Source organism: Camelus bactrianus, chromosome 7, assembly GCF_048773025.1.
Source record: "Camelus bactrianus isolate YW-2024 breed Bactrian camel chromosome 7, ASM4877302v1, whole genome shotgun sequence".
Classification (NCBI taxonomy): Eukaryota; Metazoa; Chordata; class Mammalia; order Artiodactyla; family Camelidae; genus Camelus; species Camelus bactrianus.
Window position 1 is genome coordinate 19,970,855 of NC_133545.1, and position 19,306 is coordinate 19,990,160.

Below are 19,306 nucleotides of genomic sequence, written 5' to 3' on the forward strand. Positions count from 1 at the left end.
GAAAGTTTACATTTATCAGCTCATTTAATCTTTAAGAAACCAGTGAGGAAGGTATTATTTGCCTTGCTGTTCAGATGAGGAAATCCAGTCTCAGAATGAATAATTTATCTAAGAAAATATGGATGGAAAATGGCAGGGCTGGTCCAGCTGATAACAAAGTCCCTGTTTTATTCAACCTACTTCTAGTCTTTTTAGTATGTAACATATATATATATGTCTGTTCAGTGAAAATATGGGCCCTTTTGTTTTTCCACTGTCCCTGAGGGTTGTTTCTCATGATATCATTTGTGATTTTCTAGAAATGCTGCTTCTGCTGCAATTACACGCTCCCTAAGTTTATGAAACAGGCTCTCCTATACTCTCTGAAATCCTTCTGTAGTTCCCACAGTCTTTCTCTACACAGAGAAAATACTGTGTAAAAAACAGACAATGGCACCAAAAGTTTCTATAAGTTATTTACATGGCAAGCTCAAATATTTCAGAACGGATTTTAAATTCAGGAAAGAGGCAAGATAACCTCTGCTGAGCAAATCGATCAGATCCATGAACTTCACTTTACTTGGGTTCCTGCTAAGTCTACCTACTCTTTTTTTTCAAAAACACATATAGGAGTATACTATTAACACTGCTCTGCACACTGTATTTTTCAATTAACATTTGAAGATTTTCCCTTACTAGCACATACAGATTCACCTCATTCACTTAAGGGTTGCATACTGTTTCACTGTATGAATGCACCAAATATGTTTTACACAGCACTCTACCGATGAACATTTACATTTAGGTGCTCACCCGTCTTTTGTGACGATTGACATGCTATCATGAACATCCTTAATACTCAACATCCAGTCACAAGCCAAACGAGCCCAAAAAACTTGTTTCCAAGCCCTTAGTAGATCAGAATCAATGAGGAGGAGGGGAGAGGGTTGCTAGAGGCAGGTGGCCTGAGGAAGGAGACATGAAAACTAAAAAGCAGACATGAGAATTAAAGAAGCAAAACAGGCTGGGCTATTGAGCATAAGGATCGAACAGTCTGATACAGCATGGAAGGCCTTTGAGATACAACAACTGATGTTCAGAAGGCCACTCAGTCATGAAGAAAGGAGCTCAGATCTCTTCTACGTGCTCTGTTTAAGGAGGCAGGAAAGTATGAAAATCCATTTTAGAATTATTTTCATCTAAAATGATTAATCTAAGAAAAGCTCCAGTGCTTGAAGGGATAAATGTCAACTACCTATACAGCACATACCATAACCCAGGGAGTTGGAGTGTTTTTATACAAACATTGATTTCATTTTTGGAAAGAAAGGAGAGCAGAAAAAGCCTATTAAAAAATACAGAAAATGGGCTCTCAAAGGAGGTAGGAAATATTATATCTCCCGGACATAACTCAGGAGAGCCTTTCTCCTCTTCTGTTGGAGGAATCTAATGGGTATCTCATCATTTTGGCACAGTCCATGCTGGGGAGAGGAATGTTTTTGATGTGTGTGGTAAAGATTATTCTTTAAATTGGTGTCTGACCCAAAAGTCAGGGCCTGGTGACACTCAAAGATCTTCTGAGAGGACCTCCTCAGGGGGCTCCTACCAAATTCCTTTAGCTCTCTTTGATCCAGGATTCAATTCTGACTAATTAAACAGAGAGTGGAGATCCTCTCCTCATGTGTTTGTTCTCTAAGGAGTTCCCATTCAACAACACTAGTATTACCATGAATAATTAATGGATTGTTGTTGCAATTAGCAACACAAACACCAGTATCATGCTAACTGCTTTATGCAGCTTGGTGGAATATGAAACACAGACAAGAGTGCTGAGATTAGAGTATAGAGGAGGAGCCAAGAGGTGGGATGGAGAATCTTTGCAGAAAAGGAAGATTGAAGGGAACAGCTAGTTGAGGGCGAAGCAGGTAGGATGGGAGAGCAAGTTCAGTATAGGAAAGGAGAGAAATATCAGCAAGTTTGTAGGGGCTTTGAGGGTGGACCAATTGATGGAAACTACTTACAGAGAAAGCACCAGAGGGGGAAAGAAAGGAACTCACTTTATGCTCCCCACATTTGTGTTTTTACTTCCCACTTACAGCTGGGGTCTTGGAGAATAATCATATCCTTCAATTTGATCTTAAAATTTAAAGATCAAACTCACAGAGTAAGGGAACTGGAAGGATCTCGAAAGAAACAGAGTGAAATGCTCAGATGAAACACTTCACTGAGAAACCACAATAAGGGTATTTCCTCAAATTGTGGTTGAGTTGTGGGTAATGAGCCTCAAGACCATGTTCATGTTTGGGGTCCTGGTAAGGTCTGTTTTTGTTTTTGTTTTTCAGCTAATGCTAATCATTGTCTGGAGGACGCCCCCTGCCAACCCAGCTCGCTATGTTCAATGTGTGTTCATTTCTGACAGGAAGGCAAGGGGGTCTCCTCTACTCCCTCCCACCACCTCAGTCTGCCAAGCCAAAGGTGGGTTTCCTTTGAAGATGGAATGATGGGCTTGAGGAGTTTTTGATAAACCATGTCAGGATCTTTCACGGAAGACAAGGAACACAGACTCTACCATGCTGACAAGACTTAACTTCATCATGGGCCCATGATAATGAGCATAAGAGTGATAACCACTGATGAAGATGACGGCCTGTGGCAGCTATCATCACAGGCTTAACATAAATTCAGCCCATCACTAACAACAGAAACAGACTACATGTAGGAAGGCTGACTGGCACCTCTTCTCCTGCTCCATTTCAAGTGTCCTCTCAAAGCATTTCTAATAACCAATAAAAACAGTGAGTACTTACAGATAGTGGTGCTGATAGGACCCACGCGATACTCAGTGCCCGACAGCGAAGCCAGAGCTTTGGCCGCACGCCTTGCCACCTCATCCTAGGAGCAGGGAAATCAGTGGAGTGAGAGAGAATGGATCCCAAAGCCAGACATTCCTCAGCTGTTCTGTCCTGCAGTGGTTTGGAAGCTTCCCGAACCCAGCCCCAATGTTCCATTTTGATCTCTTCTTTCCCTTCCAACCAGAGCCCAGGTCTGACTACAAAGTGAGGGAAATGGTATGGTTCCTCCAATTCCTTCTCCTACTACATCCTCAGTTCTTTACTTCCAGTTTAGGGAAGAGGGTAAGGAGAGAGGAGGAAGACCAGATAAGCACTCTGAAATCATGTGTATTAATAACTCAAATTAGAGGAGCTGTATTTAAGCTCGCCAGCCCATTAGGAATTTAGTAAAGGCACCGCCATCCTCACCTATCTTGTAGAAAGGGAATATCATGTCCATGAACATGAGGGTAGGGCAAGCATGTTCAAGAGAAAACCTTCTAAGAGTTGAGTGTTTCCAAAGTGGAGGTAGGGGCTGCCATATATGGATGTACCCTACACGGAGCATTTGCTTGAGACCAGAATCTAGTCCACACCAAGCCATAAGCCCTAGGTAGGGCGTGGCCTTGGACAGAGGGGCACACTCAAGCAGACTAGCACAGAGAGCAGGGACTACAATCACCTTGCAGCTGCCAGGAAGTCCTGCTGCTGATGTGATGCCTGCTCATATCCTGGGGTGAGTAAATGTATGTGACACAGAGCACCCCTAGGCTGTGGTCTACACCCTACTTAAACTCTACATTACCTGGAGTGAGGAGCACCCCTCCCTTACCCACCACAACGTCACCCACACTTCTTCACAAAAAGTGCCTCTGCAATACATTTTGGTCAGAAAAACAAGTGAAAAGGAAAGACGGGGTTGCAAGGTGTGGTTCTTGCAACTCACAGCAAACACAAAAATAAGAGGCATCATCTTCTTCCTGTTTCCAGTAAGCCTGACGGCACATCGCAAAGAACAGGGAGAGAAGACTGGGCCCTTAACGAAACAAGCCCTGATCCTGGACTTTCCCTATGAAGCTAGGGAACCACCACCTTGGCAGCACCCGGGTGAAAAGCAGACCCAGGGCTGAATGAGAAGCAGCCCACAACTTACCAGCTCTTTAGTATCCGGGGCCTTGTTGAACGTGTACCCATATGGGTACATCAGCAGCTGTGAGTAGCTGTGAAGGTCAATGAAACATTTGAAATTCCTGTGTTTTTGGATGAAATCTACCACCGATTTCACCTCTACTTCCGAATTGGCATGGGTTCCATGGTATGCTTCAGAGCAAGGGTCGTCACTGGCTCCCTTTCCTGTAGGGATGACCCAAGCAGAAATATTAACCCATACGCTAAAAAGCAGAAATACAGGATACTCTACCCAGAAGCGGGGCGCGAGGTATGAGCAGGCCCCTGATAGCTGCCCTCGAGAACCTGGTCCGCATGTGTGTATTTGTGGGAAGGGTGTGGAAGTGGGAGGTCGGGGTGTTGAATCTGCCACGGCTAAGCAGGAAAACTGGTAGGACTCCTTTAAATGGATAGAGATGACCTTGTATTGTATCACTAATAGTTGTCATAAATAATTAATATCACACACGACAATGAGTTGTAATTAATGAGTATTCTAGATAATTAATATGAATACCAATTAATAATGAAAATGACTCCATTTATACTGGTGTCAACTCATTCTCTTAGTTCAGATATTAATGGCCAAGTGCTGCCAAAAATAATCTACTGTTGTGGCTAAAAATTTCCTGATTATTTGACAGGTATTAGAATTACTGCCTTCTGTTTTACTTCACAGTATAGCCCCCTAAGGTATCTGATGTGTGTGTGAAACCACCCCCGTTGTGTCTTAACCTTGATGCCCTCCATTCCCACATTTATATCAGCTATTTTCCCACAATCACATTATTTTCCCCCCAATAGTTTGTGTGGTATTTCTATCCAAGTAAGAGAAGTAAAACCATTACATTAAAACATTACATTAAATATTACATTACAACAGTACATTAAAAACAAAGTATCAGTACAGCTGTGGAATAGTGAAAGAGAACTATCAGGATCTGGAATTGCAAAGTGAGTTTAGATCCTAATTCTTATCAACCATATGCTCTTGAGATTGTCTCTGAGCTTCAACTGTCTCATTTCAGATAAGAATATTCACTCTCTAGGTCAGAAGAATAAATAAGATAACATATGGGAAAGTACCTGGAACATAGTTGGCACTACTGTGGGAATGATTTTTAAACAGCTGGAACTCAGAACCCAGGTCTTCTAATTTTCATTCTCTTTCCATGACATCAAAGGGCTGAGGTTCACACTTATACATCTAAGGGTAAACTGCTGCAGTTTAATTTTCAGAATATGATCTTGCCTGTTGGAGTAATAGTGCTAATTGCTCTATTCTGAGCTGCCCTTCCACTCACCCAGTAACTTGTCCAGAAGCCATGATAACCAGGGTATAAAGTAGGCCCATAGATTTATATATTTAAAGCAGAACTTTAAAAAAAATTAGCATTCTCTCAGGAGGACAGAGATTCCCTTTCAAAATTACAAAAACAAAAACAAAAACATGGGGTAAGGGATTTACCCAAGTTTCTCAATGAATCAGCAATGGAGCCAGCTTGGAAACCAGCTCCTCCCTCACTGCCACCTCAGAGTCCTGTGGACCAGGCTATGCAGAGGTAGCAAAATTTTAAAACTATCTCCCCCACATACCTGCAAAACTAACATTCCAATTTCTATTTAGATCAGTACCAATGCAGGAGCTTCCAGGATTTAGAGACCGTGACTTCCTCCATAATCGGTCCTGAAAAATCCACCAAGGAAGGAGCAAACATTCAGAGATGGGTCAGGGTACAGGAGAGTTGGAGGCTTTCTTTGGGGACCTGTGATGGAGATGGCCCCGTGGACGGGGCAAGCTGCCTGCAACAACTCCAGAGATCTGGAGGATCACTGGGGCTTCAGCCCTCACTAAGTGAGGAGTCTCCTCTCATCCCCCAGGGAGAGGAAGCTTGGCCCTTCTGACCTGGAGAAAAAGACTTCCCAAAATGCCCTGATGAGGACTTCATAACTGCAAGACCCAGGCTGACACCACCTGAATCCACTGAATAATTTTGGGCTTTGGTAAAAGTGGGACAAATAGATATTATGGGCCTCAGTTATCACTAATGTGATAGACAGTGCACAGTAACTATTTTATTCTTGCCTAAAAAATTAACTTGAATCCAACCAAGCATCTAGATTGGACCACAAGTGAACAGGAAATACGGGGGATGACGGAATAAATTAAACAGCACACAACAAAGAAGCCATCAGGCAAATTCAGAAAGTGAGACATTCTACAGGACAATTTACTTGGTTTCTCCAATGAATGAATGACATTTTAAAAGATATGTGGGGGCAGGAGGAGGGGTTAATGTTGTAGAATTAAAAAGCTGGCAGAGGCGTAACAACCAAATGTGTAACAGACCTTATTTGGATCCTGATTTCAACAAACTGACTCAAAAGACATTTTAAAGATAACTGGGAATATCACATGATATTAAAGAACTACCATTAATTTTTTACAGCTGATAGTGGTATATTTTTTGTTATTTTAATTATCGCCAGCTAGAGATGAATATTAAAGAAGTTTTGAATGAAATAATCTGATGTCTGGGATTTGCTTTAAAATACGTCAGGAAAAAAATATGTGGGAGGGAAAGAAATGAAAAGAAGAAATTGGTAAAGTGTTGATAATTGTTCAAGATTCATAATAGGGAGTTCATTAGACTATTCCCTCTAAGAAAAAATATTCCCTGGTGACTCTCAGCTTAGAGAATGACTGGAAAATGAGACCCTGAGTAAGCTCCTAAGGAGCACATTTTGTGGAGCTTTTCTCCAAGGTCATACAACTATTTAGTGGCAAAGCAAGGAAGTTAACAAACAAGTCTTAACTCCAAGCCCAGCCCATTCAGTCGGTATCACTCACTTGAGTTTGTGTGTAAACATATCCATCAGGATTGGCCACAGGCAACAAGAAAATATCCATTTTCTCCAAGATGGATGTGATGGCTGGATCCTTCCCATAATCAGTTACAATCTAAGCAGAGCCAACAAGCTTGTCAGTTTTGCCACTGCAGGATGTGTTGCCAGATCTAAGCCTGTGTGTCCTCCCCAGATGCCCACCTCCTAGAACAATGTCCACCCTCTACAGCCTCCCTACCACCCTCATAGGTGCAGCTCTCTGCACAGCCCCCAGAGCACTTCAAAACCTAGGGGAACATGGCTGCCTGGTAACACCAACTTCAGTGAGTCCTGGGCTGCCTGGTTTATTCATTCCTTCCAGGGAATGGGAACAGGGGAGGGGAGAGCCATACATCATAACAGTTATTAGGAACCTGAGCCCCCATTCTAGGGGTAGGATCCTCCACTTGCACCACCCCTCCTCCCCCAGCACTGGCTTAAAGAAGATTTTCCAGAGGGACATGGAGCTAGCATGAGGTCCCCGAGGGCCTGAGGGACCTGGAAGGGACTGAAGGCAAAGCTTATCTGGGCTTTGATGCTGAAAGACTGTTTCCTTCCTGCAGGGCTGACTATGGGTCAGTGTCTCAGGGCCACCTCTGTAGTTCATGAGCTTGCCTGCTGCCATGAACGCACTTTAGCATTTGGCCACAGTTTCTCTGATCAGAAAAGACCCCCAGCCTACTGTGTCTATGCAGAGTACTCTCCCACCTCATCCCGTGAGCCCAGCCACATGGGACACTGCAGAGGAAACCCCGGGCCCACCAGAATTCTCAGTTAATACCAGGAGACATAACCTTTCTCGCAGTCCAGATTGCCGTGGCCTGTGAGATCCACTCCCGGGAATGGATGCCTGCGTTCAGCCAAATGGCCGGCCGCTGACTGCCTCTCCCAGTACTGAACTGTGGAAGGAAAAAGAGGCCAGAAAATGACCCTCCTGCCCACCAGCATCTCCGCTCACCTCTCCTCTGCCCAGCTCGTTCCTATTCATTTAATCCATTGAAGATCATTCAGAGACTAAATGTTCCTGAGGGCACCATCTATTTACCAGGCTTCTCCAAGCTTAATTGGTTGGCTGGTGGGCCCAGCCACAGCTCTGGGTAGCTTGAGCCGCTCCAGGGTTAGAAGCAAATGGGAAGGGGAAACAATTGCTATTGTGAATTATAATGCCAGTGTGATTAGAGATAATATTATGTCTCTTGAAAGACCTCAAATGGTATCCCAACAGAGAGACAAAAGTGCATGAACCAGCCCGTTCTAGCTGATGCAATAAATGAAATCCATTTTAAAGTGAGGAAGAGAGGGGTTCACTATAGCTCTTTGTAAACAGCACGGAATGAATTCTGGCCGCTGCCATTCAGTGTGGGGGCTCCTTGGGTCAGAGCTTCGTGTTAATGAAGCCAGGGTCTCCATCAGCTGGTAAATAATCTAAATTTATGTAGATTACTATACAGCAACCAGCTCAATGGAACATCTTCTCCCACTGGTAATTTTACCATTGGTATAAAACTGTGTTCTTCAGGGCTTGTGTGGAGCTAAGGGTTTGACAAATTCTAGGCACCATCAGTTGTTCCATGGTTCGTATCTCCAAATTCCTTTTTATTCATTTGGCTGGATTATTTATGTAATTTATGTCACTGCCATAAATTCTCTACCTCTTTTGCCAATACAGACCTGAAATCTGTTAGAAATATCTGGAAATTAGGCTTTGTGCAGCCAAGGATCATAGACCGGGCTTAAAATTACATCAACCTTAAAATTAGCTTCCTAGATTGCTTTTCCAATAAGTACCCCTAAAATGCAGAATAGAATTTGCCCATTCCAATTTGTCTTACTATTAACAGAAGATGGGAATGGAGGCAAAAGACTACAGCCACTTGAGAGCTTTCTGGAACACTAACTGCCTCTCCCCTCTTCTTGATCCTGCCTTTCAGTCAAAACTTGGAATGGGATGTGCTCCTTCTAACTCCCCACAAATCAGCAGAAGCAGGGGACCCTCTGTTAGACCACACTCGAACCCGGGTAGACACCTCCCCACCACACTCCTCCCCTAAGTCAAAGAGGTCCTAAAAAGCTGCTTCTTTCAGAGGTGTGAGAGCTGAGTCCTGGACACAGGAGCCAGGAGCCTGAGACCAGTCAGTCCCTTCAAATTGCATGGGGGTCTCACCTTCAGTATATACATCGACCGGTTTTCAAATGAATGCCCAATTTTCACCCTGCTCACCAAGCCAGAAAAATCTTGGGCAATGCTGTCCATCTCATGGTAAATCTGAAGCGTGAAAAAGTAAACACAGGAGCGTTTTAAAAATTTGCTCAGCTCTGGGTGGGTATCTGTGAACTTTGTCTTATTGATTTTCATGATTTCTTCCAGTCCTCTAACCTTGAGGTTGACAATATTATCAGAATGGAATGCTTATTTTTAAGGAACTGCCTAAAGAATCCATTACAGTTTTCTAGATAAAAACACATTTTGTCCACAAAATTATAGTCCATTAAACTAGAGTAGAGAGACTTGTACAGATAGTGCTCCAACAATGTGGCCCTTTGCACCACAGGCTGGATAATCAGCAAGGGCCCATTTAGCCAAGGTTCTTGAAAGCATTGCTCTCCAGTGATCTTTTTTGATCACTTTCTCCATCAGTAAAAAAAAAAAAAAAAAATCAGCATACACTATGAATATATATAATACCACACAATTATATTATGTACATTATAAAATAAAAAATAGAAACAAAAATGGTTACATTAATAATAAATACAAATATATGTATAAATATAAATAGATGTTGCAATAGTTTCTTCCTCCATCCCAGTGGACTATCTTGCTTACATCCTGCCATAAGGGTACCCCACTTTGGAGATGATCCCTCTAAAGGCTTTGAGAGAGCAAGTGAAGAGCTGTATAAATCATGACTATGAATGCTTCCATTTGCTTTCAGTGAAAAAAAAAAAGATTTAAATAGAGTTCATCCATCTTAGTTGTTCAACTTAGTTGAAGGTCAAAAAAAAAAAAGAAATAAACAAATTTATATTTAGAGCTTAAAATTGAAAGAAGGAGCTTTACAGAGAAGGAAAATGTACAATCAATATAGATTAAAATCAAGCTTAAAGGGTTCATCAGACTTGCAGCCAACATGGCAGATTAAGTAGAAGCAAAAACTAACTCCCAAATATATAGGCAAGCCAGATAAAACACAATGAAAATGATTCCTAGCCAAATTTAAAAGCCAAAAAAGGAAAAACTGTGAGTGCCAGAAATGAAGAGGGAACCAGCTAGCAGAGGCAAGGGCAGAAGATGAAGTCCCAGCACCAGATATCTGTCTTAGGTGCTGAGGGTTTACAGCAACCAGGAACTGGAGTAGAGGGCTTTGGATCCAGTGTAGTAGGGCCAGGAGCTAGAAACTGAGAGCTGGGCACTGGTCATTCTGGCCATGAAAAGAGCCTGGAAACTACCCACTGTACCTAGAAAGTCGAGCAAAAGCCAGATGCTCGCCCTGAACCAAGAGAGGAAAGAGAGTCACCCAAGAAAATTTAAAACACCAAGCTGTGTCCAGACGGGGGTCCAAATTTACACTGCCAACATCAGGGGGAATCTCACCCACGAAACTAACAAAAATAATGGCAACCACAACAACACACACAAAGGATCTGAAACCAGAAACCCTGGCAGAAACAAACATGAAATTCCCTCTAGAGGTCTAAGAAGGCCTAAGTGGTTGTATGAGATGAGCTCTTAAAAGCTGTTTTTAGAAAGAACTGAGTATGATCAAGTCAGGAGGGAGATGGTGCACCAATCCACAGCAAAAGGCAGGGAATGAAAAATGGCCATAAGCCAAACGACAATGGCACCTAAAGCCAGAGAACAAAAGTGAGTGGATGAGAAAGTGAGACTCCCACAGCAGGCAGGGGAGGGGATGGAGTTTCCAGAGTGTTGGGTGACATTTGCAACTAGTTGCCTCAGCTAGGGAGCACCCCAATGATAATGAGGCTAATGTCATGGGTCGATCCCTGTGTGGGCCCTGAGCTCTGCTTTCGTCCATGGCCCTGGACTGAACTCCTAACTTCATCCAGCTGGTTTGCAGATGTATGTCATCGGTCACAAGCGGGATCAAGGGGCAATGCGGTTGGAAGTGTACACAATAAACAAAGTTACTGACAATCCTGGGAAATAAGTGGAAATAGCTGGTCAAGCTCTGAAAAAATCCCTCATCTAGAAGAAAAATAATTCAAAGTATATGCCTCATGAAAAGTATGCCAGGAACTCTATCTTTGAATATAAAGAAGAGCATGTAGTCAGCTATAGGAAGGAGAATACCAATTTAGATTTGGGGTGTGTTCCTGAGCTAGTAGAGTTTCCAGACTAAGGATGAAGACATTGAGGGATATAAGACCATGTAGTACGTGATGCAGTTCCATTCCAGGTGCCTCAAATTCCAATTCCATATTAAATTATTCTGCTCCAAGTTTTTCATTTGAAGGGTTGGCTTACCTTGAAAGTCAGTCATCTATGTAAGTGATTTCTAACTAAACACAGCACCAAAATGCATTATGGAATAAGTATATAAGTAGTAATGATAAATGAGTGGAAATATTTGGTTAAACTTGACTAGTTGCCTGAAATAAGTAACATTTTAATCTGGGTTAATAAAATACAGGGATTATGGTGGGGTACAAGAAGGTTGAATTACAAGGACTGTAAATGATTATAATTATTTCATGGTTTTCTTTGAGGGGTTGCTTAAGAAAAGAGGGATGCACGTGGGAGAAAATGTTCGGTTTGTGTTTCACTATGCTCTTAAGTGCTGGTGGGAGATAAACAACCCAAGAATTAGAAAAGAACTGAAGTATACACATTTTAGCCCCTCACTGTAGGGGTACTATGCTAAGGACTAACACCTCCTGGAAGTAAGGATAGGGGTTACAAAACCCAAGAGGCCAATGACTTTGATCTTAACCTGCTCTATAATACTTACAGCTTCCAGAGAATGGTAGGCCCCATAGTTGAAGTTATTACTGCTCCGTTCTTGACCTTCATTGTGTTGCCTTTCTTTCTCTTCATTATCTAAAAGGGCCTAAAACAAACACGGCAACATTATGAAGTGATCTGCTATTCCCACCACATTTTGGGACATGGGCTGGCCAAGATGGCAGCACCCTTGGCACACATATCAAGAAGCACAAATGTCAAGGTATAAAAGGGGGTCAGATTTCTTCCACAAATCTATAAAATCTTTCTTCTTAGAGCCCAATGTACATCACCCCATTCAAGACCCACTTACTCACTGGAAGCAACATATGTGCTATTTGGTTATTCTTTTACTACAAATTCTCTAGACATCAGTCTGCATCTGGTATCCAGTGCCTCTGAAATACACAGCTTGGGAAACCATTCAGAAACAAAGAAATTCTTATAACCACTCATACTTTGAAGGTTCCTGGCAGATGTCTGTGACATGTGAGGATGATTAATAAGCTCACAGCTGCTCACGCCATCAGGAAACTCCCAGGCCAAATCACCAATTAGTCCATAACCCACCTCGGTGAAGGAGAGAACATGAGCCAGACACTGTCCTGCTGTTCAGATATAGGTTTTGAGGCTGGAGTCTGGCATGGGAAATGATGTTCCCTCTGCTGGGAGCTGTTGGTGACATTCCCCCTTTCTCCAAGGATGCTTTTTATGATTGGTCTTCAGTACCTCCCCACTGGCACCCCACCCGCTTCCAACCACCACACGTTCTCTTATCCCCTCCTGACTTCAAATAAGAAAAGAGAGAGAGATACTTGTGGGGTACCTATAACATACCAGGCACTGCTAGATATTTTATGTAAATTTAATCACTTAATCTTCTCAATAAATCATATGAAGTAAAAACAACTATTACCATTTTACTGATGAAGAAAGAGAGTCTCAAGAGGTTAAAAGATGATCCAAAGTCACACAGCTAGCAGTTAGCAAAATCAGGATTTGGATCCAGATCTGTCTGGATCAACCTACATATGCACTTTCTAGTACAACATGTTCCTCGAACAAACTGCTACACTTTACCTCCATATACCTCCATGTCTTCATCTGTTAAATGGAGAAGGGTAAGACCAAAACTTGAAAACATCTAAGGTCCACTCTGGCTGCTTGGTCCCATGCAAGACCAGTGAGGAACCTGGGCCTACCCACCTGCAGGTCTTCAATAGTCACTGAGTACTCTAAGAGCTGGGACTTCAGGAAGGCTCTGACTGGCTGAAGACTGACAGAAGGGACGAGGATATCCACAGGATGACCAAAAGTAGAGGGAGATTTCCAGAAGCTGAGCTGAAGAGAAGAGAAATAAAACCAGGTTAAAGGACAGTTCAGGTAAAAGGCACAATGAATTCATTCTTCTAGGACAACTGAAAAAAGCCTGGGTGATCCCTGAGGGGCTGGTTTCTGCCCAAGGACAAACTTCAGCCACTTCACAATAATATCTGGTCAGGCCTGCCCAGCAGGCAACACTTGGCCAAACCCAAAAAGTAACAGTCAATGGATAGAAAGATGGAAAGATGGTGCCCACTGCTGAGGCCTCCCATCTCCCTCGCAGCACTGCCAGGATCTACAGCACTCTCCAGGACCAACCCTCTCAGCAGTGTAAAGGCATGTTGACTAATACAGAATCATACACAGAAACTCTTCAGGAATAACAATGCCAGTTCTGCAAGAGTCTTCTCTCACCAAAGTTAATTGATACCCAAGAGGACTAAGGAGAACTAGGTACCTTGAAGTTGTCTGAATTCACTAGCTGACTTATTTTGCTGATCTCATCTCCATTTCTGACGTTAATCCTGAAAACTTGGTCCCTGGAGGAAAAAAAAAAACAGCAAAAGATAATGGTGAGCTTTCAGCTGGCAAATAAACCCCAGGCCTACTATCCCAGACATAACTGGGCCAAATAAGAGGAAATGGTCTAGTCTTTGGTTATAATGTATAGCCATTAAAAATAAGACTACGTGGCAAATATGAAAAAGTGCTTATGGTATAACTTTAAGGGAAATATTAAGTGAAAGAGCAGGACACAAAATTGTATGTATGCCATGATTGCAAGTATGGAAAAAGCAGATGCATTGGAAGAAAAACAGACAACGGAAATACAGCAAATGCTGACAGTGCTTATGTTCGGGTCATGGGATTATGGATGACTTACTTTTTTCCCTTTGTATCTGTTTTCTGTAATGTGGTCATATTACTTTATAATGAAAAACATATATATTTTGCAGAAAGGAATGTTCCTGAGTTACACGCAAAGCTAACTCAAGGCATAAAGAAGCACTTCTTCACTGTCAGGGTCTAGGACTGAAACTCTGGCTGAATGTCCATGCTGGAAAGAGCTAGAAAAGAGAACAGACCTTCCATCCTTGGAGGGTTAGCCATTTTTCCTCTTGGCAAAGAGGGGAGAGGCTGGGTGTTCTCTCAACCCCTTCCACTTCCAGTTCCAGAACCTTATACCAATGCATGGTGCTGGGGCTGAACTTGGGATTCATCCCCTCAAGGGGGACCTGATAGGGCCTAGAAGGGAGCCGGCCAGTCCCGAGCCCCCCTGTACTGTTCCTCCTGCACTTGTTTCCTATACACCATTTAACTCCTGCAGCAGCAGCAGCAGGGGTAGAGGCCCCCAACGTCCTGTGTGTGGGTGGGAGAAGGCCGAGCCTGAAAAGCTGCCTTTGTGCTCTCAGCCGGCTCAGAAAGCCAGGGGAGCCATTAGGCCGTTGCTAGGTGACGGCCCAAATGAATCCGCACTCGACGCTGTCACATGCGTCATCCCTTTGACACAAATGAATGCGGGAAGAGCTGCTGGAGAGGGCTGTGGGCTGAAGGACCTGTTGACGGAGAAAATGGTTCTGTCACAGGGAGCTAAACGTGCAGCCTCACATGGCAGATCAGCATCTCCTCATCAGAAAACCAGCTCAATCTGGACTCTCGGGGTTTAACTTTGTTCTGGGAGCTTCAAAGGATCTCAAGGGGTTTAGCCCAGCCCCAAGGAGGCAAGGTCCACTCTAGAGCTGCTTCTGTTACAGGTGGCAGGTCTGGAGGAAATGCCAGTACCAAAGCTTCACTTTCTTCCAACTAATCTGGTCTCCGAGGGTCCTAGGAGGTGAGCATCTAACTGCATTCCATGGGAGCTGCTGAGGCCACAGGGGAGAAGTCACTGGCTGGGCAGGTCTCAGTCTAGATCCAACAGGTTTGCTAAGAGTTGGACAGTAGGGAGACAGGGAGTCAAACCACAATTTCCCTGATACAGGCAAGCAGCCTTACAAAAAAGGAACTGGTTTAGAACAGAAGGGAAATCCTTCCCCTTGGCTGACTACCAGGACCCACTAGGAGGACTCAAGCTCTGTCACAACCTGCCCTCAATACTCCAGAAAAAGGGGTATATTTTTAAAAATGAGTGTTTTAGAAAGTGCCTGTGCACTGACATTTCTGTTGAAAAATGAGGTATCTGTAAAATACAGCACTGACTAGAGTAATCACAAAGGAAAAGAGGAGGTAGCAGGAACAGGAAGAGAAACAAAGAGGAACATAAGAATAAGGAGCTCTTAAGAGTATGAAAACCACATTACACATTCACCCACAGAATGTGTTTTAATTCTCCCAAAGTGGTAACTTCACAACAGAACTTTCATACTCCTGGGTACAGTCCATGACAACAGAACACAGTGAGTCTAACTGGCCCTGACAATGATTAAACCCACAGCCCATTTCATTATGCCCTAATTTAGCCCAGCTCCAAAGGATAAAGACACATCTGTAGTGTGCAGAGAGGTAAGGTGGAAGGGCTGCTGCAGAATGGAGTCTTACCCCATCTGTCTCTCCTTCACCTCTCCCTCCTATACACTCTTGGTTCCAGCCTCAAACCCAAAATTCACCATGGACTTTGCCCTTCTTTGCCTTTGCACATGCTGTTCCCACTACCTGGATGTCCAGCCCTTTTCCTTACCTGCCTAGCCAATCTCCCACCCAGGCTTTAGGACCAACTTTCATCACCCATGAGGTTTTCTCCAACCAGAGTTGGCAAAGTTAGAGTCAGTTTTCAGATAAAGCTAAAAGTAGTTGGGGGGTGGGAGGAGGGGGATCTAACATTATTCTCATGAGTGTAAGTCCATCAATACCTAGAAGAGAGAACATACACAGGTGCAGGGAGAAGGGCAGCCTTTCTCTTGCCCTCATTGTCCTTGTCTCTATTTGGAAAATGCCCTCCAAAGAGTGAGTGACTGAACACAACCTATCTCTACCATATGGAAATCCATTCAAAGACCTTCATTTAAGCTCTTTCTGAAGATGGAAGATTGGCCTGGGAAGAAGGATATGCTAGGGTTTGTAGGTTTCCATGTCACCCCTCCTAGTCCACACAAGTAGGTGTTCCTACAGCTCTTCTTAACTCTGGTCCTCTCCAATACCCAGGGCTGGCCAGCTGCTTCCCAACACAATGGCTGGTGATCTGCTCTCACTCACTCTCACGTTCATCCCATGTTCTAGACAGTCAATAGTCATCTTGTTGCTGAGCTCCTATCCCACCCCCTTTTGCCATGCGGGCATCCAAGTGCCTGTTCTTTGTACCTTTCTCACCTGCATCCCAGCCAGGTTTAGAAGTACCACAAAAGATGATGTCACAGAACTCTTAAATGCCTACTGGTTGCTGCTGATGCTACAACCAGTTCTGCAACTACTTCTTGTTCTCTGCTTGCCCTGCACCTTTAGGCATCCTGGCCACCATCCCATCCTTAAGATGAGTAAAGACTGGGACAGATGACATCAGCCTAGTGAGAGAGGCTGGGGAGGTAGGTGAGTAGGAATGGGGGTGGGGAGGAGAAACCACCATCATCATCTCAGTCAGCACTGTACCCACTCTCCAGGCCGACCTGCATCCTGGCTTCCCAACCACTTGAATGCTCAAAGGCCAGCTTCCCCTTGCTGTAAATGTTCACCAAGCTGGGTGTCAAGGACATGACTATGGACCTCGGGAGGAATTCCACCACCTTTGCTGGGCTCCCTATTATGAGGTGAGAACAGGTGTGGGGGTAGGGATGACACAATTGGTTAAAACCATCTATAATTAGGTCAGGTATATAGCGCTTTCTGTGCAAGCTCCTACGGTGAGCACTCCAGAGTCCAGCCCAGCTGTCTCAACCCAGGTGTCAGCCACATTATAAGAGAAGTCTATATCTTGAGAAATAAAGATTTTTCAGCCACGTAAATAGCCACAGTGGGAACCGGACAGCTCCATGCATCAGCCCACACAGCAGCAAGTGTAGTTATTACACAACTACTGCTAAGTTGCCTGTGGAAAATTCTCCTTCCCTGACCACCTGCTATGCCTAAGTCCTCTGAGATATTTGGCAGCAGAGACCAGGTGTGAACAGAAGTCATCACCATAAAAATTACTCAATCACATATAAGTAATTATCTCAATAAACAATCCCAAAGTCCCTTTAGCCAGATAGTATAATGGAGAGTAAACTAACAGATATAGATAGATCAATGAGATATAGGACTCTACCTGGAGATTAACATGTTTTACAGCAAAAGTGTATGGGTTTTACATTAGAGCTTCAATTCCCCTGCTTATCAGCTAAGTGGCCTTGGGCAGATTCCTTAGCCTTTCTAAGGCTGAGTTTTTTCATGTTTAAATTGAGGAAAATAACACCCCTGCCTGGCAGAGTTGTTGTGTGATCCAAAAGATAATGTACATAAAAGCTCTTTGCAAATGGCAAAGCATTATGCAGTAATGAGTTACTAGAATTCAACCTTTTAGCAGAGTAGCATGGCATACTTTCAGCTCTCCCACCTCCAAATGTCCTCTCCTTTGCAAACCCCAAAGCATTCTGTGTGAAGCATGTGTATAGGTGTATCCATGCATGTCAATTTTCATAGCCGTGGCTAGAAAAGACTATCAAATCTCCATGTGCCAGATGCTGACAAGAAGCTCCGCTCCACTAAACCTTCACCATTAACAGAGAGGTAAAGCCAAATAGCCTATGACCCAGGCTTTCCCTTAAGTGTGGCAGAAATTAGAAACAATTTCTGGTAATTCTTAGTAATTCATAATATAGGAGTAAGAAAGCAGGAGATGTCTCGAACTGACCTTACAAATAAGAACGAGGAAGGAAAAGAATTGGCAGGAGATTAGGGAGCTGGGGAGGGACTGTGGAGACTACTTAGTCCTGATATCTCAGATAAAACTGAGCCTGAGAGAGAACTGGTCCAAGATGACAAAGAGGCAGAGCTGGGACAGGAGACGAGGTCTTCTATCCTAATGCCATTCTGCTTGAGGTATAATCAGCCATTCATTTCCAAATCCATTTTGTTCCCATCTCTCTGAACTAACCAAGTAAAAATAATACCAAGTCCAAAAAGAACTTACCCAAAACACTTTTCTCGGCCACAGATGCCAGACCCAATAAGGGCCCCAAAGAACAGTATCCACTTCATGTCCCAAGGGTTTCAGTCACACAGTGGCTGAGTCAAGCTGTATTTATAAGAAGCCCGAGGCAGACTCATGTCCTCAAAAATGTTAATGTGATTCCCAAGCACCCTTGCAACTCTGACAGTACATCAGGTGGGCCCCTACCAATGCCTCTTCCATTCCTTTTGGGTGATAAAGGCCATGCCTCTTGATTTACATGGTCAGAAATTTGCTCCTCAAGCTGGAAAAGTCTGTGCTAAGGGTGCCATATTGCTCTGTACTTGGTATTTAAACAGTTTTTTTTTTTTTTGAGTAAATAGTAAAGTCCCATAGTGCTGGATAGAATTTATACAGCTAGGGAGGCCAGACTGTAAATCTAAGATGAAGTTACTTCTAGAGAGAGAGAGAGGAAAGAGAAAGAAAAGAAAAAGAAAGGAAAGGAAGAAAGGAAGAAAGGAAGAAAGGAAGGAAGAAAGAAAGAAAGAGAGAGAGGAAGGGAGAGAGGAAGGAAGAGAGAGAGGAAGAAAGAGAGAAAGGAAGGAAAAGAGAGAGGAAGAAAGAGAGAGAGGGAGAGAAAGAAAGAAAGAGAGAGAGGGAGAGAAAGAAAGAAAGAGAGAGAGGAAGGAAGGTAGGAAGGTAGGAAAGAAGGAAGGAAGGAAGGGAGGAAAGAAGGAAGGAAGGAATGAAGGAAGGGGAAAAGGGAGGAAGGAAGGAAGGAAGGAAGGAATGAAGGAAGGGGAAAAGGGAGGAAGGAAGGAAGGGAGGAAGAAAAACAGATTCAAAGAAACCCCAAGCCAACTCCAAGGCCACACACATCACACAGTTGACAAATTCTGTCAGAGAAGTTCACCAGAGCAGATCATAATGATGAGAGTTTGTGGCTTCTGTTAGGAATCTGGCACCTAATTCTTATAACTCCACTAAAAAAAAGTAGAAATATATGAGGTAAGTTGTATAGGAGGGATGTGTTAGTCTGAATAAATTATCAGTTTGCCTTGGAATCTGAGCTAAAAGTAA

The 19,306-nt window shown here is 43.5% G+C and overlaps 1 protein-coding gene and 1 long non-coding RNA gene across 8 annotated transcripts in view; one reads left to right on the forward strand and one right to left on the reverse strand.

The window, feature by feature from the left end:
- The window catches only part of LOC141578133 (uncharacterized), a 34,703-nt gene extending 28,231 nt beyond the window's left edge, over window positions 1-6,472 (forward strand). For 3 of the 4 annotated variants that reach the window (XR_012508091.1, XR_012508092.1, XR_012508090.1), the window contains one exon: window positions 2,322-2,787. This is a non-coding gene — a long non-coding RNA (uncharacterized LOC141578133). Of the gene's footprint in view, window positions 1-2,321; window positions 2,788-5,604 lie in introns of those variants that run through there. The other variant, XR_012508093.1, reaches the window with a different exon arrangement.
- Window positions 1-18,892, reverse strand: part of LOC105063080 (carboxypeptidase A5) — a 62,116-nt gene extending 43,224 nt beyond the window's left edge. For 2 of the 4 annotated variants that reach the window (XM_074367057.1, XM_074367056.1), the window contains exon 1: window positions 2,787-2,881. Coding sequence is in view for 2 of the 4 variants with exons in the window: in XM_074367058.1 (XP_074223159.1) it covers window positions 2,787-2,871; window positions 3,964-4,163; window positions 5,574-5,664; window positions 6,829-6,939; window positions 7,658-7,762; window positions 9,028-9,129; window positions 11,834-11,932; window positions 13,033-13,167; window positions 13,607-13,688; window positions 18,248-18,315 (1,078 nt within the window). In the remaining 2 variants the exon portion in view is untranslated. Of the gene's footprint in view, window positions 1-2,786; window positions 2,882-3,963; window positions 4,164-5,573; window positions 5,665-6,828; window positions 6,940-7,657; window positions 7,763-9,027; window positions 9,130-11,833; window positions 11,933-13,032; window positions 13,168-13,606; window positions 13,689-18,247 lie in introns of those variants that run through there. The other 2 variants (XM_074367058.1, XM_010947534.3) reach the window with 2 other exon arrangements.
- Between the last annotated feature and the right edge of the window lie 414 nt (window positions 18,893-19,306).